At 35.2% G+C, this 24761-nt stretch overlaps 3 protein-coding genes and 1 non-coding gene across 5 annotated transcripts; 2 read left to right on the forward strand and 2 right to left on the reverse strand.

Annotated features, from left to right (window-relative positions):
* Window positions 1-372: 372 nt before the first annotated feature.
* Window positions 373-1642, reverse strand: LOC110775624 (23 kDa jasmonate-induced protein-like). Its single transcript, XM_021980233.2, has 2 exons — window positions 1112-1642; window positions 373-815 (listed from the first exon to the last, which is right to left on the reverse strand). The coding sequence occupies exons 1-2, from the start codon at window positions 1559-1561 to the stop codon at window positions 633-635; spliced, it is 633 nt and encodes a 210-aa protein (XP_021835925.1). The 5' UTR covers window positions 1562-1642; the 3' UTR covers window positions 373-632.
* An 11144-nt stretch (window positions 1643-12786) lies between these two features.
* Window positions 12787-13771, forward strand: LOC110775623 (23 kDa jasmonate-induced protein). Its single transcript, XM_021980232.2, has 2 exons — window positions 12787-13302; window positions 13415-13771. The coding sequence occupies exons 1-2, from the start codon at window positions 12853-12855 to the stop codon at window positions 13607-13609; spliced, it is 645 nt and encodes a 214-aa protein (XP_021835924.1). The 5' UTR covers window positions 12787-12852; the 3' UTR covers window positions 13610-13771.
* A 1013-nt stretch (window positions 13772-14784) lies between these two features.
* On the reverse strand, window positions 14785-14856 carry TRNAD-GUC (transfer RNA aspartic acid (anticodon GUC)). Its single transcript has one exon. It is a non-coding gene; the product is annotated as a tRNA-Asp (tRNA).
* A 4412-nt stretch (window positions 14857-19268) lies between these two features.
* On the forward strand, window positions 19269-24414 carry LOC130464016 (uncharacterized). Of its 2 annotated transcripts, none has more exons than XR_008924310.1 (2): window positions 19269-19621; window positions 21337-22226. XR_008924310.1 is itself a non-coding variant. In XM_056833356.1 (2 exons), exons 1-2 carry the CDS (start codon window positions 19368-19370, stop codon window positions 24395-24397), a joined length of 438 nt encoding a protein of 145 aa, XP_056689334.1. In that variant the 5' UTR covers window positions 19269-19367; the 3' UTR covers window positions 24398-24414. The 2 variants fall into 2 exon arrangements, 1 of the variants encoding a protein (XP_056689334.1); XM_056833356.1 differs by lacking the exon at window positions 21337-22226 and adding an exon at window positions 24214-24414.
* Window positions 24415-24761: the final 347 nt, after the last annotated feature.

Below are 24761 nucleotides of genomic sequence, written 5' to 3' on the forward strand. Positions count from 1 at the left end.
ATAAGTTTAAGGTTGTAATTGACAAAAATAAAAATTTAAGGTTGTAATTGACAAATAGAGAACTTTATGAGGTTGTATTTGACAAATTTTCCCTAATAATATTATGAAAAATTATATTTTATGGGATCGAATAATCTAGACCCGCACCATGAAAATGCACTCCAGATCGAATGAATCTATTTGTTTTGGACTCTGACTCATACAAATGGATTGGGTCTAACTATATCACGCATATCATCTGAATCATCATGCATGGATCCAATAGACCAATACCATCCCTACTGACAATCCCTAAAAATGTTACTCCGTATTTCATTTGTGACTTTTAGCATTTTCGATGTATTAATTATATAGAACGAAGAGTAGCATTAGTTATTCGCAGAACACAAACATAATTTATTATATTATTTAGCTTATTACAAGAGTGAAGAGGCACAAAGATACATGCACTCCTTGTTCTTCTTCACACTGTACATTATTCAAAAAAAAAAAATAATACAAAGACATACAGAAGAAAAGAAAAGAAAGCAGACAAATTATATAGGATAACAAACAAGTTGTACAACGTAACGTACGTACACCACAAATTAAGACAAAGACTGAAAAATGATTATGCCTTGATGGGCGGTGATTTAAGAACTGAAGGGGATCTTGATGGTTGCATGAAATATAGGCGCACCACCGGTTGCTGTATCGACGTCTATCTTAACGCCGTCCCGGTCTACATGATCGGAATAGCCACTATTGTTCAACTTATCATAGATATCATCCCAACGGCTTTGAAAACTGTCAACTCCACCCATCTCACAGTAAGCCTATATAGACGGATTATTTGACAAAAACAGTTAGTTGACGTACAATGGAGAATTTAGAAAGTATATATATAGACAGTGGAATTACTACTTAAAAATTTAATGAAAAATTAACTGAAATTAAGTATTTTTAAAAAAATTAATAAATAATCGACTAAATTTAAGTTTTTGTTTATGCAAATGGAGTCCCGTGACTCCACTTAAATAAACCCTCTGTATCTGCCACTGTCAGTTAATGGCGAATTTAAAAAACATATTAAAGTTAAAGTAGTAATATCAATTAATTCTTACATATATACCTTGTTTTTATACCAAGGACCCCAAGGTGTAGACCAAGAAAGCATAAAGTCACGTTCATGTCCATCCTTGTTCTTACCGCGGTACACAACCGCGGCTTCAGAACCGGAAGAAGCACCGGTGTTATGGACATGTTGGAAGGCTGCCCATTGACCATTACCGATCTCAGTAGGATACGGAGTTCGGCTAATGAAACCATACCAGTCGTTATCGGTAACATAAGTGAGTGTATCACCAGTTGCATTGTACACCATGCACATCGTCGATACACCCGAACCATAATATTCCTTAACACTCTCTGCATATGCTTCTGCCTTTGAATTCTTATCATCCTCATTTATTAGATGCATTGCTTCTCTTGCTCTATCTTCTTGTGTTTTTGTTTTTCCTATGTACCTTTCCATTTCATCCAACTTTTCATCATCAACCACCGAACCAAATGGATTCGCCATTTTCTTTTCTTTTTTCTTTTTTCTTTTTTCTTTTTTTTCAAAAAAATATAAATTAATCAGCTAACTAGCTAGCTATACTTCTGATTAGTGATCCATACGCATTTATATATAGTCCCAGTCAGTGGCGGACCTTGAACGGTTTTACGAGAGGGGCCGGTAGAAAAAAGTTAAGCAATATACTATGTAATTATACAATTATACACAAATTTTAGGGGGGCCATAACTAAAAATACACTATAAAATTTTCCGGTCGGGGGGGCCAGGCCCACCCCAACCACAACCAAGATCCGCCCCTGGTCCCAGTGGCCGGTGAATATCCGTAGTAATCTTTTGCATACGTACTTAGAATAATATATATATATATATATATATATATATATATATATATATATATATATATATATATATAAAGTTGAATTTTTAAAAGTAAATTTTGAAACGAAGCTAACAAGTTTCCAAATAACTACTTACTTTGTTCTTTTTTAGATGATATAATTGGACTTTTGATACTATTATTCACATAATTAAATTTTTCTATCAATTGTGATTTATCCTTAATAATAAATACAGTCATGTGAGATTTTGTCATAATCGTTTCATTGTATATATAAATTTTTAATATAATCCTTTTATAACTTTTACCCATCCCATTGTATAAATTTTCAATATCAACTTTATTTTAGCTTGTACCAGTATCAAAATATTTAATTAAACATTGGAGAGGGTTAAGCAATTTAATAATCTAATAAACTTTAAATAAAGTCTAATAAGGTTTAATGAGATCTTATAAGGTCCTGTAAGGTCTTATAAGGTCCTAAAAGATCCTATAAGTTCCTATAAGGTCCAATAAAGTCGTATAAGTTCCTATAAGGTCATATAAGGTACAATAAGGTCGTATAAGTTCCTATAAGGTCGTATAAGTTCCTATAAGGTCCTATAAGTTCCAATAAGGTCCTATAAGTATTAATAAGGTCTTATAAGTTCCTATAAGGTCCTATAAGTAAAATAAGTTCAGATAAGTTCGGATAAGTCCATATAAGTTTAGATAAGTTCATAAAAGATAATTTTAGACCTTATAAGTTGAAGAGCACACACCTTTAGTCTTATTCTTAAATTTAAGGCAAATTTGTCAAAAAATACCTTATAAAATATGATTTTTGCGATAAACTACCTTATAAATAAAATGTTGTAATAAACTACCTAGTAAAAATGTTATGCTGTAAGCTAATACCTTTGGCCGGATTATGAACATTATTAATTCAAAATTACGACGTTGACTTTACTAGGTGCATCTTACGCGACATCTAATGGGAAAGACGTAATTAAATGTCACGTGACATATATATGGTAAAGTAAATCCCGAAATATCGATCTAACGCTCGTATTTCGGGAAAAGGTAGTATCATATCTTACAACATGAATTTTTTATAAAATAGTTAATTGCAACATTTTTTTATAGGGTAGTTTTTTTTTGCAAATAATTAATTTTATAAGTTAGTTTTTGACAAATTTACCTAAATTTAACCATTACTTTTATTTAAGTCTTTGCTGTTGAAATCATCCTCTTCTAAACTAGGAATATATAAAAGGAGAAAATAATAGAAAAAACTAAATCAAAAAAAAAAAAGTGACACTTATTTAGAAACGGAATCTCTTCGTTTCTAAAAGATTGCTCCACGGACTGAGGGAGCATCAAATCCATACACGTACCGAATCGAGATCAAAGGGTACAATAAGATAAATTATTGGACCACTAGATATGTAAAACAGCCATGCTGAGTTTAACCAATTATTTCACATGTTTACGATAGAAGCATGGTCCATTTTATGAATAAACCAATACTTCAATTATACTTGTACAAAGTAAGTCTTTATCCCAAAATTCACGACTTTATCATCTTAGTTATCTACTTGTCTTTACCGGCCATATTGTAATTTTGTACAACTACAAAATCGGTACCACAATCTTTCCTATAATATAAATGGATACCACAATCTTTCATATGATAAAAGTTGGTACCACGTACGACTATACGACTATACGAGTATGATAAATTTCAATATATGTACCATTTATTCTATCATAAAAGGATCAAAACAATCCAATACAGAAAAATATGAATGGATGAAATACTTACAATCGTAGAAAAATATATTTCTCTAAAAATAATGGGTAAGTTGTACAAATGGACCACATATAGTCGGCAAACAATATATTATGCCCTAATAAGCACGTTTGTAACCTTCAATCGACTAAACATTGGTCCATGCATCATGAAAGTATATGACAAAATAATGAAAATCCGTAGTATATGACAAATCCAAATCCGCAACTTTATCGTCACAGTACAATAAAATGTAGTAGTATATGACAAACCCAAATCCGAAACTCTATCTTCATTGTCTTGTACAGTTATACGTAATTTCTATTTCTCAGAAGTAGTTCTACAGAAACGGTTTATATAGAAACAATTGTTAGAAACAGAATCGTTTCGCCACCACATTTAAGAGTAGTTATGAGAAACATAAACAGTTTTACATTGTTTGGCCCATTATATATTTTTGAAGTTACTCATCACTTTTCTTATAAATAACATAAACTATAATAATTTGTTAAATAATTATATCATAAATTCATAACTAATGAGAATGTAAGGTATTATTATTTTTTATTTGGTTATTTTAAAAAATGTAAAATAAAATAAAAAGTAATATTGACAACCCAACAAGAAGTTTACAAGTGTTGCACCATAAAAATAAAATTAAATAAATGGTAAATTTGTCAAAAACTACCTTATAAAATTAATTATTTGTAAAAAACTACCTTATAAAAAAAATGTTGCAATGAACTACCTTATAAAAAATTTATGTTGTAAGATACTACCTTTCCCCGAATTACAAACGCTTGATCGATATTCCGAGATTGACTTTACCATATATATGTCACGTGCAATTTAATTACGTATTTCCCGTTAGATGTCGCGTAAGATGCACCTAGTAAAGTCAACGTCGTAATTTTGAATTAATGCTCATAATCCGGCCAAAAGTAGTATCCTACAACATAATATTTTTATAAGGTAGTTTATTACAACATTTTTTTTATAAGGTAGTTTTTAGAAGAAATCATATTTTATAAGGTAGTTTTTGACAAATTTACCTTAAATAAACCATAAAGTAAATAATAAAAAGTTAACCAATGTTAAATTAAGGCATCAAAATCATCAAAAAGCGTTCCGGTGTTGTAAAGGTGGAAACAATGGGATTCGAATGAAGGCCCTTTCGTGTGTGTTGAATATCTTACTTGCTTGAATGAGTCGAGTCCGAATTCACCTGCACAAGAGTAAAATCACTAGCCTCGGGGGTGTTTCCGAGAAAAGCCCCTCCGATGCATAAGCAAGAACGATGCTCGGATTCTAGAGAGAAGTTCTCTAGAAGAGTAGTCTTAAGGCGATAAATTGGACGTACCTTGAGGTGTGAGCCTTGGCGGCCTATTTATAGTGTTTGCATAATAAATGCCCGTAGGTCATTTATTGCTATTGGGCCTTCGGCCTTGGTTCATGGTTGAATAGCCATGTTGGTTTGTGGTAGGTTTGATGTTGCTGTTTTGAGCCATTGGGCTTTGGACTTAGTGGCCCAATTGATATTCAATTGGGAGCCCAAACAACATGCCCCCCAGACCCGGTCCATTTAGAATTAAATGGGTGGGTTTCCAGCTGTGAGAAGTCCAAAAGTTCCCTCTTTTTTTTTGAAAAGAGGTGACTTGCATTAATGACAAGTGTTGGGACTTGTTTTGCATCGTGGAGGTCGTGGGTTTGAAAGAAGTTGGTGCGCCTTTTTCCTCTATAAATACTGGATGCAGGCTTCCTTTCAAACCTTTATTTTCTCTCTCTTTCATACAAATTCCCCTTCTTTTTCCGGTGATCGCAGCTTTCGAGTTTCTTCAGATCTACGGATTTCAGTTAGCTTTTGTCTTCGGGAACTTGTCTTATTCACTTTGTCGGCGAATTCCGCTTCGGAAGAAGGTAACTTGTTTGTGAATTTCCCTTATTTTTTTTCTCGTTCTTTCTTCTACTCCTCAATCTGAACCCTAGACCTAGAATTTGCAATCATGGCGAAGAACAAAGGCAAGAGTAAGTTCTTCGTTGGTTCTTCCAGTGAGAGGGAAGATGTGCCTTCGGAAAGGGTACAGAAAACTTCGAGGGGCTGGCCTTCAGATAAGGTGGTGGAGAAACGTTCGACTGGTTGGGATGCTACCAAAGATGGTGCTGTTGGAGGATCTGGTGGGTCTGAACGCGCTGCTTCTGGTAAGAAGACCGGTTCTTCGGGTCACCGTCGACCTTACCCTGAGTTTCCAGTTCACTGGACTGAGGCTGATCCGAAGGGCAAACTTGCTCCAATATTGCATGAGACCACCGAGATTGACGGTCCGCTGGAGAAGTCAGTGAGTGGTGATTGGTTGGTGGAGGCGAAGCTGGGAGCTTATCATCGGAAGGCCTAAGAGTTATATGGAATCCAGCATGCTTTGGGGTACTGCTGTGTGAAGGAAATAATGCCCTTGGTCCAAGTATGCATTCTATGTTAAGTCTAATAAATGCGGTTCAGTATTAACAAGTTAATAATTCAGTGAGATCAAGTGAGCTGAATGCCTAGCTAGAGGCCGCTTCAGTTCAAGTGGAATTAATGATATTAATCCACAACTTACTCTTGACTGAACCCGTAGGGTCACACAAATAGTACGTAAACGGATCAAGTATTTAATGGCATTAAATACTCCATCTATGAATATTCGGAACCAACGGATCTTGGTTTCAGTGGGAGCTAAGATCGTCACAGGCAAGAAATGAATACTCCGGAAACGATGATATTGCCGGAAACGGAAACATGGTACGTATCGGAAAATATTATTGGAAATGGAAATATTACCAGAATCGGAAATATTGCCGGAAACGGAAATATTGTCAGAATCGGAAATATTACCGGAATCGGAAAATAATTCCGGAAACGGAAATATTAAATATTTGTTCGAAACGGAAATTAATTCCGGAATCGGAAATATTAAATATTGTTCGTATCGGAAATAAATTCCGGAACTGGAAATTTAATCGGAAGCGTATCGTACGAATTAGCATCGGACGAGGCCTGCCGGACGAAGGCCCAGCACGAAGCCGGGCCATCGCCCAGCAAGCACGCGCGCGCCACAAGCCCAGCCAAGGCAGCGCCCAGGCCTACCACAAGGCAGGCCCAGCGCGCGCCAAGGCCACCGTTGCGTGGGCCGCGCTGCGTGGGCTGCTGCTCGCACGCGCATGGGCAGCCCTTGTGGCTGCCGTGTGTGTGTGAGTTTGTGCTCATGCGTGATTCCTAAATCTACAAAAGTTAGTGTATGATTAAATTCCTATTCCTAATTGGATAAATTAATTAAATAGAATTCATGTAGGATTCTAATTTCAATTAATTCGTATCCTACTAGGATTACGATTCCTTTTCCATAACTCTATAAATAAAGGCCTAGGGGTCATTATTTATACAAAAAAAAAAAGTTTTAAGTATTCAAAACTAAGATTTTTAAGCAGAAAAATCAGCCAATATTCTTGCCTACCTAACCGAAAATATTAGAACCTTAAGGGCGATTCTAGTTGGTCAATCTTAAGGCGGATCCGGACGTGCTGTGGACTATCTACGGAGGGACGAAACTTGGAGTCCTAAAGACTTGTTCTTGTTCGGTTCGGGCGCAGCTAGGGAAGGCACGCAACAAAGAGTATGCATCTAAACTATGCTAAATGATTATGTGTAAATAATATGTTTCCTGGCTTTATGGTTTTTCCGCATGATTTATGAACTGTCATATGAATCATAACCTAACACCATTTGGGGTACATGCATGGCTCGATGAATCCAGCCTCTTGTAACTTTTTTACCTCTTCGGCGATGGCCTTGTTTTTCTCCGAGGAGTAATTCCTCTTTTTCTGTTTGATTGGTCGAGCTTCAGCGTTGACGTCCAGCTTTGTGACAGATCAACTTCGGATCTATCCCTGGCATGTCTGCTGCTGACCATGCAAAAATGTCTTTATGATCCCTGAGCAGTTGGATCAGATCGATTCGGAGCCCCGAGCTTAGGCCCTTGCCTATTTGCACGCTCCTGTCTGAGTCGTTTCGAGGAAGATATCCTCCATTTCTTGATCTGGCTCGGGAGATAGGGTTTCGGGACGAGCATCAACCTCCGCGGGAGATAGGCTGCTCGTGCCTGCTTTTCTCCTCTTTGCCTCGCTCTCCTCTTTTGGGGGATCTTTCTTTTCTTCCTCAGCCTCGGAACCATCTCTTAGTTTAGGCTTTCGGATGGCGGTGTGGCATGTTTTTCTTGAAACCTCTTGATCACCTCTAATTCGTTCGGCAAATCCTGCGTCCGAGACGTATATCATCAGCTGATGGTATGTGGATAGGATTGCTTGCATTTTGTGAATCATGGTTCTCCCCATGATGCCATTGTATACTGAGTCGCAAGCCATCACTAGGAATTCGGAGAGTTTTCGCTGCTTGGCCTTCGCCAACCGTGACTGGTAGGGTGATCTTTCCCCGAGGGATAGCTACGGATCCGTTGAATCCGATCAGGGGGTAGCTAACTTTTGTCAGCGATTCTTCTGACTCCTCAAGGATCAGCTGCTCGAAGCAATTTCTGAAGATGATGTTGACGGCGCTTCCTCCGTCAACCAGCACTCGGTGTATGTTGTGGTTGTTGAGATCCAAGGAAATTACTAAGGGATCGTCATGTTTGTATTGGACTCCGAAGCAATCATCAGCAGTGAAAGTCATGTTCGGGGGGTGTGGTTGGCTATCTCCCACGGCGCTGAAGTTCACTTGATGGGAGAGAGCTCTTAGGTGTTTCTTGCTGGCCTGGCCAGACCTCTGCCCTCCGAACACCACCAGGATGTCATTCTTCTTCTGCCCTGCGGCTTCGTAAACCCTTTTCTGGGATTGCTCATGCGGTTTGCCGCTTGCGGCCTTTTCCTTTTCCTCCCTTCGGTCTAACAAGTATTGTTTCAGGTAGGCTCGGCGAACGAGGTCCTCAATGTTATCTTTCAGCGAGTTGCATTCCTCAGTGTGGTGACCAAAGTCATCGTGAAACTCGCACCATTTGTTCTTGTTTCTCCGAGCTGGGTTGGACTTGAGCTTCCCTGGTAGCTTCCACTTCTCATCATTTCTGTTGAGGCTGAAAATTTCTTTTCGGGGCAGAGCTAATGGAGTGTAGTTAGTGTATTTGGGTTGAAGTTCACCCCTTCTCCCGTCTTTCTTCGGGCTCATATCTCTAACTCCCACTTTCTCTTTCCCTTTCCTTGAGCTGCCCTCGGGCTTGCTCTGGTGGTTTTTCGTATCTCTCGGATCCGACGATCCTTTCAACCTTGCAGCAGCTTTGTTGAATTCTTCGGTTCTGATGAATGCATCAGCCATTTGGAGCACGTCGGCTATTTTGGAGGGGTTTTTCATCGAAAGTTTGTCACGGAATTACCCCTCCTGGAGTGCGTGCTTTAGAGCGAAGATGGCCACGTCTGGCTGCAAGTTAGGTATGTTTGTTGATTCCTTCATGAATCTGGCCATGAATTCTCTTAGACTTTCGTCTCTTTCTTGTTGGATTGAGGTTAATTCTGCGGTGGTTCGTTCGGGGCGATTGTTGCTCACGAACTGCGTGCAGAATCTCTTCTTCAACTTCTTCCAGCTTTTGATCGATCCCTTCGGCAGCTATCTGAACCACTCTCCCGCCACTCCGGTTAGCGTGGTTGGGAAATATTTGCACCAACATGCTTCGGAGTAGGGGCTCAAGAACATTTGCTGCTCGTAGGAGATGATGTGATCCCTCAGATCTGTGGTTCCGTTGTATGTCAGGTGGGCTGGCAATCTGACCATTGGGATTTCTTCCATGATCAGCTCATCCGAGAAAGGGGATGACGTTGGGGTCATGATTCTTTTCCCGAGTCTAGCCCTGATGCCTTCACTTGCCGGGGTTCTGTGGTTAGAACGCTCGGGCGTACGACGGGGGCTAGGGGTTCGATCATGCCCCCTCTCTTTTCTTCTTTCCCGGCTACTGACCTCGGGCCGTTCGCTGGATCTACTTGATTCGCCTACCCCAAGCCTTGAATGAATCGAAGGTCTTAACCTCGAATGGACCGAGGGCCTCAACCTGCTGAGTACCGAGCTTCGGATCCGAGTGTTAGGAGCAGTCGATCTGCTTTGGAGAGCTGTTGGGGTAGGTGTTGGTTTTGCAAACCAACCTGGTTGTTGTTGTGCCCTTTTTTGGGTGTCCCACGTGCTTTCCATCCATCTCGACGTTAGGTGTGTTCCTGTCAAGGGAGGGAGTTCTCGTTCGGGTCTGGACACCTCTACACTGAGCGGCTCGTTCAACCGTCGTTTGGTCCTCCTCTCCTCTCTGCGGTCTTTTGCCAATCCTTGTTGTTTCTCGTTGAAGAGGAAGTTTTGCATGATGGTCATGGCCGCATTGAGTTCTTCCCTGGATGGAATCGGAGGTCCAGCGGTTGTGGCGGTCGTAGCTCTGCTTGGGTGTGACCTCGCCACCGATTGAGGGTGCGCCTCCTCATCAGATTCTGAATCTGATCGCACTATCATATCGTCATCATTGTTGTTGACAACGTCGTTAACCATTTTGCAGAAAGAGATGGTTCGTGTTTTCAAGGCTTTGAAGTGTTCTTCCCCACAGACGGCGCCAAATTGTTCTGGTGTTGTAAAGGTGGAAACAATGGGCATCGAATGAAGGCCCTTTCGTGTGTGTTGAAGATCTTACTTGCTTGAATGAGTCGAGTCCGAATTCACCTGCACAAGAGTAAAATCACTAGCCTTGGGGGTGTTTCCGAGGAAAGCCCCTCCGATGCCTAAGTAAGAACGATGCTCGGATTCTAGAGAGAAGTTATCTAGAAGAGTAGTCTTAAGGCGATAAATTGGACGTACCTTGAGGTGTGAGCCTTGGCGGCCTATTTATAGTGTTTGCATAATAAATGCCCATAGGTCATTTATTGCTATTGGGCCTTGGGCCTTGGTTCATGGCTGAATAGCCATGTTGGTTTGTGGCAGGTTTGATGTTGCTGTTTTGAGCCATTGGGCTTTGGACTTAGTGGCCCAATTGATATTCAATTGGGAGCCATACAAAAAGTAATAAATATCAGTAGTTATCAATATTTCTACTAGCAAAAGGAAATCATAAAAGTCCGAGATAACCCTTGGGTTTGCAAGCCAATACCGTCATCATTAACATCAACAGACCCTTTGATCTTCAACAACCACAATTATATTGTTTGTTGCAGCTAATATATCCTACCAGTCGCCCGGAACTTTTGACAAATCTGATTCACTCTCGTGTGCGGTGCAACTATGCAAGCCCTCAAGCAACCATTTTCTCTCTCCTATCCTCTCCTCTTCTGAATTTCTAGTCTTTTTTCACATTCGTCTACCCATCACCGTTAACAACACCGTCTGAAAACTATTATCAAGGAAAGTCGCCATTAACGACACTCAAAGGTCTCTTGTCGTCTAGATCTGTTCATTGTTGTTTTCTTAATTGCCAGTTATTGTGATTTAGGGATATGTTATACGAGGATATATGGTCTTTATTGTTATTTATAGGGGCATATTAGTCTAGGAGAAAATTTCATTTAACCACATGAAGAGCTCCCCGAGAAACTAGAAGGAGAAGCTTCAAATTGGAGCTTCTATTTCTAAAGGCAATTTGATGTCTAGTGGGCTTCTAGAGAAGCTGAAACTGTTTTGCAAAATATCCCCGTTTGGCCAAATTTTAGCTCCACGCCTCTAGAAGTTGGTCCAGAAACTAGGCCAAACAGGGTCTACATCACCGTCCATGCACATTTCACGTTTGGATATCTAGCTAGCATAATCTAACAAACATTGGTACATGCATCATCATGCACGTTAAATTAGGACCATTCCTCAATCAAAAAAATAATAATGGACCATTTTACTGTTGTATAAAATTCATTATTACATGAAAACAAAAGCTTCTAAATCACACATGTTTTTTAATTGTACGTGTCATTTTGAATGATTTACTATGGAGTATTTATTTCAATTATTATTATTCTTTATACGTGGCTTGTTTCAATTACATCAGACCCCATTTAGTTTACCTTATTTTCCTTGATCTGATCTTATTTTTCTGATCTGATATGGTATGATCTGATCTAATCTAATCTGATCTAATTTTTCAGATTTAAGTTTAATAAAAACTCTACATTTATTAATATTAAACGATTTATGTGTAAAATAAATGTTACACAAATTTATAATATTGTTATTATTTATTTGACTTTGCTCATAATTTAACTATTCTTTATATTGATGTATATAATAGTGAGAATTTACGGTCAAAGTTTTTATACTTTGGACACATTTTCCAAATCGTAAAGAATTTTCAGAAACGGAAATAGTATATGTTTGGAAATCTAGAAGAAATGCAGTTATAATCTTATAGAGCAAAGAGCATATTTATTAGACGCACAATGGTACATCGTACACCATCTCACATTTTCTTATAGAGCAAAGAGCATATTAATTAGACGCACACGGGTGCATCGTACACCTTCTCACATTTTCTCCTCATACGTGAGGAGAAAATATGATAGGGTTCACCAATGAACGTAAAATACTTTTGGATGTATTGTACACCCAAAAGAGGGAGGGAGAGAAGGAGGTGAGTCTGAAATTTGAGGGGGTATACTATGGATACCCCAATCAAACAATAAAAACCCCAATCAAACAATGAATACTACTAGTACTCCGTAATATTAAACCCAAAATGTCCAATTATTTTAAACAAATTTGCTAAAAGATTACAATTATCAATATTGAATAAATGGAGTAAAAATAAAGATTGATCCACTGATCTATCCTCCAGTTAGTTTGAATAAACATTTTTTCATGCAAACTGATTTTCCTTGTTTGGTTCAATAAAAGAAAAGTTAAGTAAAAACTAAAAAAGAGGATAGAAGTGGAAGGGAGGATATGGAAATGAGGAGAGAAAAAGATAAAGAGGTAGGGAGTATGCGTGAAAAATCTGGCATAACCTTCCTTATCATTCCATCCATGAATATTTTTTTTATTTTTTATTTTTTATTTTTATCTTTCCAATGAAATGAGGTTTTGGGCTAGTGGTTAAAACTGAACGTCTGTTAAAATTAAATCGAAAAAGTTTGAATATAAATATGCTATCATGCATACATTGTGTTTGTATCCAAGGTACTTAAAATCATTAAATCAGAGTGAGGAAACAAAAAAAAATGAATCCCTTTGGTGTGCCAATAAGCAATGAAACCTTGAAGGCAATGTCAAGGTATAAAGACAAAAGTATAACACAAGAAGATAGAGCAAGAGAAGCAATTAGGTTAATACACGCTGAAGACAAGAATTTGAGTGCACTTAAACATGCATTGAAGCTCAAGTCTGATTATGGGAATGGAGTTTCAACACTGTGTCTTCTTTACAACGCGACAGGTGACACCCTGGAGCTTGTCCAAGACCAGAAACAAGATTGGTTAGGTTATATTTATAAGGAGGAACCACCAAGTTCCTTTGAGAACGGCCAGTGGCTCGCTTTCCTCCATGCCCACCCTACATCTCAAGCTTATGGTTCAGAAGCTGCTAGGGTGTACCGTGGCAAGAATGTTAAGGGAGATGTTCGTGATTTCTTAGTTGCTTGGTCTACCCCATGGGGTTCCACCCAAAACTCTGTAAGTAAGATTACTTTTTTTTTTTTTTTATTATTTATTGTGCTGTAATTAATTAAAAAGACTGACTAACTGAGAGTAATTATAATTACAATTGAATTCATGTGAAATGCAGGCTTACACTGAGGTCCGTGAGAAAGATCACTTTCCACAATATTGGGATTACATCAAAGTGAGTAAGCTTGAAAATGCTAATAAAATAACAAAGGATGAGAGCGACGAATACTGTGCATCAACAGTGAGTATTGGCGGCATCACTTCGCCAGAATTTATTGCAGTACTCAAGCACAAATTTAGCCCATTGCCATGAACTTGGCTGATTAAGCTGCCTAACAGCATTAAGAATAATAAGTATATTTATCATTCGCCTGTTCGGTATTATGTCATCAATTTGCTTCTTTCCTTTATATGCTTTGTTTTGGTGAGTATAAGAGTTGAATAAAATATGGCTGAGACTTTCTCATCTTCTGTAGATTATAAGGCTATAGCTACAAATTATTGACAGATTTAATCTCATTGCTAATATGAAAATTAAAAGGCAGAATTTCCTATAACCTTCAAGGCTACTGCATAAGTCCCCTTGTACTCAATGAGATCGGTTCGAGCTTAAATGTGAGCAAAGAAAACAAGAAAAATCACTAGATTCACCATGTCAAAGAGGCGAAGGGGTTGAATTGGACTCCAATCCTAACTTATCATTCATCATTCTTCTTGACTTGATGAGTTCAAATCTATAAATATCAATGAAGACCTAACATATGAGAATATGATTACATGATTTGCTTCTAAAGTAGTGTCATACCATCAACATTTTCCCAATTGAAAATCAAACCAGCTGAGAAATACATCAGATTTCAGGCTCAACAATATCTGTGGGCTTGGTACAGGGAAATAAAGGTGCTCACTATAGTTGAAAATTATTCAAGTTCTGAAATGGTATAAACCAGTACGTTCAGAAAGAAATTTAGGGTAAAACATATAAAAGGTGTTGACTGGACAGCATTAACCTTAAATCCATGGTTTTCTGTGTATACATGATCCAGCCAGAGGGCAGAGGGTCAACAACTCAATAAGACCTTCAGTTTACTACACTGTCGTCATTCCATTAGTTTGCAGACATAACATTATAAAAGAAAATTAATTCCATTAGTTTGCAGACATAACATTATAAAAGAAAATTAATTCAGAAAGCCATGAGATGACAGCCAGGAATACAAGACAGATGATGGAAATTGGAAAGCAGTATATGTATATTCAAGCAAAAGAATGCATCAGCCTATTTTCTGAAATTCAACAATTAGTAGGATAAGAATTTACAGAATTACAGGAAAACCAAGAAGTAAGAGTTGAGTTGGATTACCTGATCAAACAAATTCTTATCGAGAGTGAACCCTAATTTCGCAGTCTCCTCCGGTTCGCGCCTTCGCGGTGGTCACTGCTTTTATCGGAATTAAAAAAATATACGATGACGAGAAACAAAAAAGACGCCGTTGCCGGGGATCGAACCCGGGTCACCCGCGTGACAGGCGGGAATACTTACCACTATACTACAACGACTTTTCTTGTTTAACACAGTAATGAGTAATTACACATATTATTACTTTGTTTTGTATCAAATTAAATGCGATTGACTCGATACTTTTTGTTCTGATTTAAAATCTTGTCATCATTCACAAATCACAGTTTAAGAGATCATCTAGAATATTTTTCTACACTTTTTTTCAATAACGTTAGGGTGTTTGGTTCGCCGTTCGCATATTGGTGTGAGTTTGGATTTAGGAATAATATCAAGATGGACCAATTGAAAATATAATAAGTTGAGGAAATCTAAACTTCAAATGACTTATGATCAAATTGGATACAAATCAATCAAGTACAATTATTGTTAATACCAATATAAAATATGTCAGTACTAGTAACATAAATTGGTACTCCATAGCAGTGTATTAGAGTATCAATACCACACTAATATCGAGACCAATACCAAATTAATAAGAGTCATTTATATCCGTTTTGGACAAACTTACTTTTGACAACGACGTCCTCATACTCTGTATAAGTTAGCACTCTAGCCACTCTTTTATCACTTGGGTATACTCTTTTATCACTTGGGTATACGATATTTGACTATATAAGTTAACACATGGCAACATATTAGTCTTAATTTTTACTGGTGCTAGCATGTAACATATTTTTCGTTTTAACCCCTTTTTCGTTTTTTATTCAAGTAAATATCATTTTTGTTTCACTTATCGATGATTAATCATCCACTTTAACTAGTATGACAACTAACGATAGAAAAATTCGATCACCATGAGTTACGTCTTGTATTATCAAGAACATAATTTTATTCGCCGCTATTTTAATACTCCCTCTGGTTTCTTTTTATGGTTACACTTTTCTTTTCTCGGTTGTAAACATAAATTTAATGTCTGCAAAAATAATAAACTCAAAAAACAATGTGAACAAAATAATTTTATTAATTTCTGAAGTTTCTCGTACAATCTCTAATATTTTGATCCACAAATTTGATCTCCACAATCACCTGAGCTTGTTTAACAGGACGTCTTTAGTGAGGGTCGCCAAACTTCATCTCTTTCAAGGACGTTATATGGAGGTACATGTCGATTTCTTGTGCTTGTTGTTATTTTTTCACCGGGATTTGTATTGATTTGTGTGCGTGAAGCAATATTTAGGTTTTCTAGAGAGTAGTATATTTGTGTACTTTGTTCAGTGTGTCTGGCAAATGGGCTGGAGAGGATTATTTATATCATTCTCCTGGGTTAGGGTTCTACTTCTCCCCGTTAATAATAAACGGGCCTTCATAACAAAAATCCATTTAAATAACCCAAATCTATTAAATAAACGTCATTTACTTAAAATGCGCCTATTTGATTTATAACCCAAATTAATCAATTTATTTGTTTTAAATAATAGAAGTCAAAATTTGACATTTCCGCAAACAAAATGACGACGTGACATTTATCATTTTTTTAATGCCTATAACTCTCAGGACCGATCACGTACACGAAAGTTTGAGTGTTTGATCATAGCCAGATCTCGAAATCTTATTTGCTTTTTGTAATAATCATATATTCTACCCTTTTCTTTTCTAGAAACAGGAGTTGTACTTGGTCCCTTTATACGAAGTATTAAAGTATGCCCTCAAAAAAAATACTTATGTTACTCCGTAAAATATGTGTATCGCTATTCGACGCCCGCCCACGCTAAAATCGCCCTACTATTCATAGCGAAAGTATAGAACTACCCTTATATTTTTTTACCCCTCCCTTTCATTTTTTTTACCCTTCTCACCTCACCTTTCCCTCACCTCTCTCTCATCCCCCCTCCTCACCAATCTGGCTGCCGGAAAATCGCCGGAAAAATGAAATTCCGGCGAGAATTTTTTTTACCCCTTTTATAATTCGCCGGAAAACTGATATTCATACCTGTTTCTTCATAATTCGCCGGAAAACTAAAATTCTGGAAAACGTTAGTATCTTCATAATTCGTGTGAGAGTTGCGGCGGTGTTTATAGTCGAGGAAGTTGTCCCGGAAAATCGCTCCCGGAAAACTCGTAAGCTTCAATGGAGGAGGTAAAAATGGTGTTTTTTATTTTTTTATTTTATTCATTTCTGGCGCACAAGATTTGCGCCGTTCACATGTACCTGGCGCACGGAATTTGCGCCAGTTCCATGGACCTGGCGCACGGAATTTGCGCCAGTTCCATGAACCTGGCGCAAAATCTGTGCGCCAGGTCCATGGAACTGGCGCAAATTCCGTGCGCTAGGTCCATGGAACTGGCGCAAGTTCCGTGCGCCAGGTAAGGATCGGAGATGGGGCGGCGGAGATGGGGTGGCGTTGAGGGCGGCGGAGATGTTTATAGCCGGCAGGAGGAAGGGAGGGAGAGAGCAGAGAAGGAGAAGGCTCATGAAGGAGGTGGGTGAATTTGAATTTAAAGGGTAGAATTGTACTTTAACGTAATAAATTAGGGCGTTATTAACGGAACAGGGCGTCGAATAAAAATCCCCTAAAATATGCCCAAAATTGTCTTTTTCCTCTCTTCTTTCACTTGAGTACAGAGTATTGTGTATAATGTATTATTTTATACTCCGTATTTTTTGGTAAATCATGATTGATGACGGCATACTTTATACGAGTACTATGTTTTTGAGGAGTACGGCTCCGTATTTCTAAATTTTTATTTTGTACAGAGTATTATGTTTTTGAGGGCATAAGAGGTGGTTGAGGTGGAGGTTTGTGTTTTTTTTTTTTTTTTTATTTCTTTTATAAAAGGAAAAGCATGTAAAAACTAGTTAAGAGGTGTAGTAAATATAAGAGATATTGTATTTCTTGGGTCTTTTTTTTTAATGGGAAACTCTTACTAAAAGATGATGATGAGGTGGATGAGGAAAGAGAATATGAGGGGGCAAATTAATAAGAGTTAGCCTACTTTTGTCGCACTTAATTAATAACAATACTAGCACACACTTAGCTAACTCTTAAGGAGAGAGAAAATTTTAAGAGTCAACTCTTAGATAAATACTACCAGCTCCGTTTCAAAATGATTTTTACACTTTTCGTTTTAATATGTTTCATAATATTCTTTACACTTTGTTTTATTCAATATTTGGACATGAAAATTTACTACTTTATCTTTCTTATTCAAAAGTATTTATAATTTTTCCATTATTTCTCTTACTTTATTCATTTTTTCTTACATCCACCCAACTTTTAATACATTTCTCTTACTTTATCCATATTTTATTATATTCAAACAACTTTTCCACTTTTGTCTTAATATTTGTGCAAGTAGTAACCGTAAATATTTTTTTTTAAAATAGAGGTAATAAAAGCTAACTTTTGGCTACCTCAACTCTTATTTAGAGGTTGATTGAGACACTAGGTAAATAAAAGATAACTCTTAGAAATAAGAGGGACTAGTTGTATATTTATGCATGCTATTTTGTTATTTTTCTTTTAAAAAAAAGGTATAAAAATATATAATAGTTAGTATATAAGAGCAACTCCAATGGGTAATTAGCTACAAGGTGGTGTAGCTAAATTTGCACATCAAATTTCTAGCTACAATGTTTTTAAGATACAAAGTTTCTCATTGGTTGGCTACAATATTGTACCTCCTTATAATATTTTATTTAATGTACAATTTTATTTATTTTACCTTTTCCACTTTTTTTATGAGCTATCTGCTCAAAATAGCTACTCCCTCCGTTTCTTTTTGTTTGTTACGTATTTCTTTTAGGGTGTTTTACAATGTTTGTTACGTGGGAGAATATTTCCTTTTATAAACTTATCATATTATCATTTTTTGTGCCATCTTTTAATTTTAATTGGTCCAATTTTTTCATCTCATTAAATTTCGTTACAATTTACCAAGTATGTTAAGTTAGCAATATTTGTGATTTTCCATTATTGGTTCATTTTGATAAATAAAACAATCTTATTGGTTGTTGTAATGATTAGTGGATTGAGGTTTTACTTGGGTTTATTTTTTTAATAAAAAAGAAAAAGAATCTTTATTATGCGTTAATAAACGTGCAAAATTTCAATGTAACAAACAAAAAGAAACGGAGGGAGTACAAGACTTTAATAGATATTTATGTCATTGATGTAACAATGGCATGACTACATGCCCACGTGTTTTTTTTTTGTGAGTCTGTTTCTTTTTTAACCACTGGAGTTACTAAGAGATAATCTATTTCTTGTGATTTTTTTAGTAGATAACTCTTAATAAGAAATGCTGATGACGTGAAAGAAAAAAGAGACCAAGAATGGACAAATAAGAGTTACCCTTACTATTCATGAGAACCAATTTGCAAGAAGCCGGGAAGGCTTCAAGGGACCGTTGACCGAAAACCATCATCGCATGATGGCAGGCCGGATATTGTTTATGACCAAAAATAAAGATGCTTTTCCCAAAGATCAGCATATTTAACGAAGTATTTTAGTTGCAGTGCCTTTGCTAGCTCATCAAAAAAAAGGAGACACTTGATCGTTCATTCTTACAAAACATACAAATATTTTTGAGTCATTAAAAAGTGAAGGAGATGGATATGAAGATGATAAAGAAGTGTGTTAGTATGATACTCATGGTTTCCTTTTTTGTGGTTTTAACAACCACACTCAAACTGCCTCGGCTTGCGTTGGTAACAGGGAGCCGTGCAATTTCTTTAATCCTTGTTGCGGACATTGTCGATGCGATTTTTTTCAATCATGGTTGTGCTTCCCCGGTCCTTTCAGCAATCAATTCAGTAAGGCTCTGTTTGGGAACACTAGCTGATATTCAGCTGAATCTGATAAGGTAACTTAAACTGATAAGATAGTATCTGAAACTGATAAGGTGCTGAAACTGATAAAGAAGCTATCTAAGTATCTATATTGTCTGTTTGGTAGAACTGGTTTTTTAAGTATCTGAAATTTTAGTAGTTTAATTGATATTTGATATATTTTGACATCCATAATTATTTTCTTTGTAACAATAATTACAAATAAATAAGTACACAGTTTATAATTTTTTTATAATGATAGTTGATATTATACCGATCTACCATCTACGAGTCATAAAATAAAATCAAAAAATCTTTATAACTCTGGCTTTTTTATAGTATTAATACTCCATCGTAATTCACCATCAATTATATAATGGGTTATACTCAATCCAATGCTTGACAATGCCGCCTTCCAATCCCCAAATTTTGTTATTTACAAGAACAAACCTGCGATTCTCATTTCTTAAAACTTTTCCTTCAACAATAAAACAAAAAATGTAAATAAAAATTGAAAAATAGACCAAATAAATACGGAGTAACAATAAAAGTCAAAGAAATGAGTACAAAAATTAGGTAAAACCGTAGGATGTAAAAGGCTAGGGATACACTTGGTGTGCAAAGGTATCTTGCACACCACCAATTACACAATGTCATCTCACAAATCTCACTAAAAAAAGAGAGGGAAAAGCTTTCTGAAATATTTTTTTTTGGGCGGCAAATATTTTCAGCCATTTGCGCCATATTCTGTTCTTTGAGCGGGATTTAATTGCGCCAAAATACCCATTTTTCATATTTGCGCCAAACACCTCTTCACCTCAAATTTTCATCTTTCACCTCCACTAATAATAAGAGAACTGCAAAGAGCCATTTTTTCTGGTTTATATTGCTAAAGCAACTGCAAAGTATGTGATTCATTTTTCCCACCCTCTGAATTTCTATTTCTCATTCTATTTTCTGCCATTTTCGAATGCATTAACTATCTAAATGAGTTATATTTTTTTTTTGAGGCATATAAAAGTCTGCCATTAAAAGAACTTCCATGGATTTAGTGATGCATATAACCTGTTTGATGAAATTACTAAGAGATTTTCAATCATATTTATTATAGTGTTTCAGTTGAGATGTACTGGAAATGATGAATTGAAAGTGACAAAAGCTGGACCTATTGCAATGGCTGGAAAAAATAGTTAATATTGCAATGGATGTAACTATTATTCGTCTTCTACGAATCCAGAGATGATGAATTGGAAGTGACAATGTTGAACCTTTTGTATAGCAATAAACCTGTTTGATTAAGTTATGATTTTGATTCTAAAAATTGTATAGACGATACTCCTAAATGTGTTTTGGTTGTAGAATTTGTATAAAAAATACTCATTAAAAAAAAATGAATAGGGAAAAAATATATTATTTTTCAACAACCACATAGGTTCGAACACGGGTTTAGCTAGTGTAAGGGTAATCAAGTGACCAATTTAACGGGGGGTATCAGCACATCATAGTGGGCTACCTAAAATTTTATACAAGATACGATAGCTAATGAAGTTCATAAACAGTATGTATTCCGATTTCATTATACATGTAATGATCCCACAAATTAAAACACAATCTCTTCAAATTCAACATTTATTCACAAGATATTTCACAATTAAAACACTCCGTCAAAAAATAAACTCGTGTTTGTTGAACTTATTCATCAAAAAATAAAAATAAAACATATTTATCTGAATTACCCTTTGTGCATCAGGAATCAACTTGGGTTCATAATTCGACGTGGTGAAGACTCTCGTGATGAAATTAATTCATTTGTCAAGTGAAAGCTTTCACGACTTAATTCATTCGTGATGAAGTTATTTTCTTATTTTATTGTATTATACGAAGAGGTGATTTGTTAATTGATACCATCAGAATTTTAAAAAATATATATATGATTAAAAGAACTAAAATCATACTCCCTCCATATAGATAAAAATGTTTTATATTGCAAATGTTAACGTGCTGATACCCCTTTGTCATCTTGGACTTATGGTCATTGCTTTACCGCTTGAACTTCAATATATTTGCGATCAACATGCCTTCCAATCCTGGCTCTAGCAAAAACAATATTTTTAAAAAATGACATCTTTTTATGGGATCATTGATTTTTATAAGTCGTATAAATTGGTATTGCAATTGTAGACGTGCTGATACCCCTTGTCATAGTGGTGGTAACTTCAACGCTTTTGCCTAACATTCACCCGTGTTCGAATCTTAACAATAGGTTAGGATTTTATTTTTTAAAAATCCCACGTTTCTTTCAATTGATGAACCAAAATCATTATGAATTTTATTTGTTGTGTTCAAAAGTAATTATAGTTGATCCTTTAAAAAAAAACATATTCTATGTACTATAAACCCTTCTCTGAAACTAAAATCATGTTATATGTAAAAAGTTGATTGTTTTGATCATTTACACAAAAGAGATTATATGTAAAACAAACCCCTCCTAAAATTAACACCATGTTAATTGTATTTGTTGTGTTCAAAACTAAATATTTTGTGGTCCTATTAAAAAAAATAGATTTACGTAAAATATACCACTCCCAAAAGTTCGGAAAACTTTGATCAAAATAAATAATTGTTTAGAAATCATCTCAATCTAAATCCTATATAAAAAAATAAAAAATAATAAAAATTATGTTACAAATGTTAACAAATCATTTATGGGATCATTTTAATAAACTATAAATCATAGTTATAGAATTAAGAATATATTTTGGGTAACTCGTTACTTTTATGGAAATGATTAGATTTAGTGTAAAAATCGTCAATGTATAATTATAAGTATCATTGAACTATATATAGTATCATTATGAATAATATGAGTTATTTTTAACCGCCTATACTTCGTGATATCTGTAGCCGTAAAGTTTGTTTATGGGGACTAACACAAAATTTATTATCCCCATTGTTTATCAACATTGGTTGTAACAATTAATTAATATGAATATTACATTTAAAAAAATATATAAGTCATGATCTTAAGAAAACCCAAAATAATAGTAAAGAATAATATTGAATAATACGCGAAAAATATCCGTACGACAATAATTTGTGTCAAGTTATATATATTTTATTTATGATAACCTAATTTTATAATGGTACACAAACAAATAAATAATTATTTAGAAATCATCTCAATTTTTTTAAGTTATATACTCCGTATATTTTATTTACATTAACCTAATTGTATAACGTTACACAAATATTATAATTTGAATGAAAATAAATAATTGTTTAGAAATAATTTCAATCTAAGTCCTATATATAAAAAAATAAAAAAAATAAAAATTATGTTGCAAATATTAACAAATCAATTATGGGATCATTTTAATAAAAAAAATCATATTTATAGAATTGGAATGTTATTTGGGTAACTCATTACTTTTATGGAAATTATTAAATTTAGTGTAAAAATCGTCAACATATAATTATAAGTATCATTTAACTATATATAGTATGAGTTATTTTTTCACGCCTATATTTCATGTTATGTGCAGCCGTAAAGTTTTTTTATGGGGACTAACACAACATTTATTATCCATATTGTTTATCAACATTGGTTATAACAAATAATTAATATAAATATTAAATTTAAAAATATATATATAAGTCATGATCTTAAGAAAACCCAAATTGATAGTAAAAAATAATATTTAATAATACGCGAAAATGTTCGTATGACAATAATTTGTATCAAGTTATTTATATTTTATTTATGTTAACCTAATTTTATAACGGTACACACATATTTAAATAATTGTTTAGAAATCACCTCGATTTGTTTTAAGCTACATATATATTTTATTTACGCTAACCTAATTGTATAACGGTACACAAATGTTATAATTGAATGAAAAATCAATAATTGTTGTGAAATCATCTGAATCTAAATAGATAAAAATTAAAATGTCATCAGATTATAGTAGGGTTTAGGGATCATTTTAGTGAGTGATAAAGACTCGTTGCTTGCCACCATGATTATTTACAAGGAAACAACATATTATTTGAATTTGTCACAGATCATTTACGAGATCATTTTAGTGATAAAGAAATCAGAGAACTAAGCTAATTTTGTTCTACTTCGTACAATTTTTTGGTAACTTGTTACTTTTATCGGGAGTACGCGAATATTTAATGTCCCTATTATCAAAGAGGTATATTGGAAATATAACATTGGATTTATATTTACTCTAGAAAAATATTTTAAAAACTTTACTCTTAGGATCGGAAGTTCAATAAATAGTTCCTTGTACATAATTTTTGTTTATCATACTCGGCGTGTAGTCCAATGAATAGTTCTTTGATTTTCTCTAAGATAAAATGATCCCGTATAACTATCTATTCAGATTAAAAAAAATGTTGTGTTATGCATTTACAAGGATTCGAACACAGGGCCTCTATAAGATAATGTATTGCGGTGACCAATATGGCAAGGGGTATCAGCACATCTACAACAATATCATAAATATATTTATTGTATTTATTTTAATAAGTTATTTCAGTTTCGCTTTTGATTTTCTCTAAGATAAAATGATCCCGTATAATTATCTATTCAGATTAAAAAAATTATTGTGTTACGCAGTTGCAAGGATTCGAACACGGGTGCAGGGTACATAATCAAGGTGCGTTTTGGTGACCATCTTGGCAAGGGGTATCAGCACCTGAATATTTACAATACAAAGTATACAACAAGAATGATTATAGATTTTATGATAAGATTTCAATTACATCCTACTGTGTTAGATGGCAATAAAATGATCCTCTAAATACATTATATATTTTATTGAGCATGAACAAAGGAAATCTGATTCTGCGTTTCCAAGATTAATCTGAACTTCAATTGCAATTATAGATTTTATGTTGCAGTATAAATTGTTAATTTATTAAATCTGATTTTATTTAATCAGGGATTTGTTGCAAATTCATAAATTTGGGACATTCCAATTCCAATTGCAAATTCGTTAATTTGGGATTTATCAATTGTAAGTAACCACCATGAATCCGCCCAAAAAATAGCACCACCACAATTTTCGATTGTCTGTGGAGGAGGAAAATGAAGGTGGCGATCAACGAAGAGAGAAATTTGTTTTTGGGCATCGGCGCGATGAAATTCTGGGGATGGAATTTAGT

This window comes from Spinacia oleracea, chromosome 6 (assembly GCF_020520425.1).
Source record: "Spinacia oleracea cultivar Varoflay chromosome 6, BTI_SOV_V1, whole genome shotgun sequence".
Taxonomy (NCBI): domain Eukaryota; kingdom Viridiplantae; phylum Streptophyta; class Magnoliopsida; order Caryophyllales; family Amaranthaceae; genus Spinacia; species Spinacia oleracea.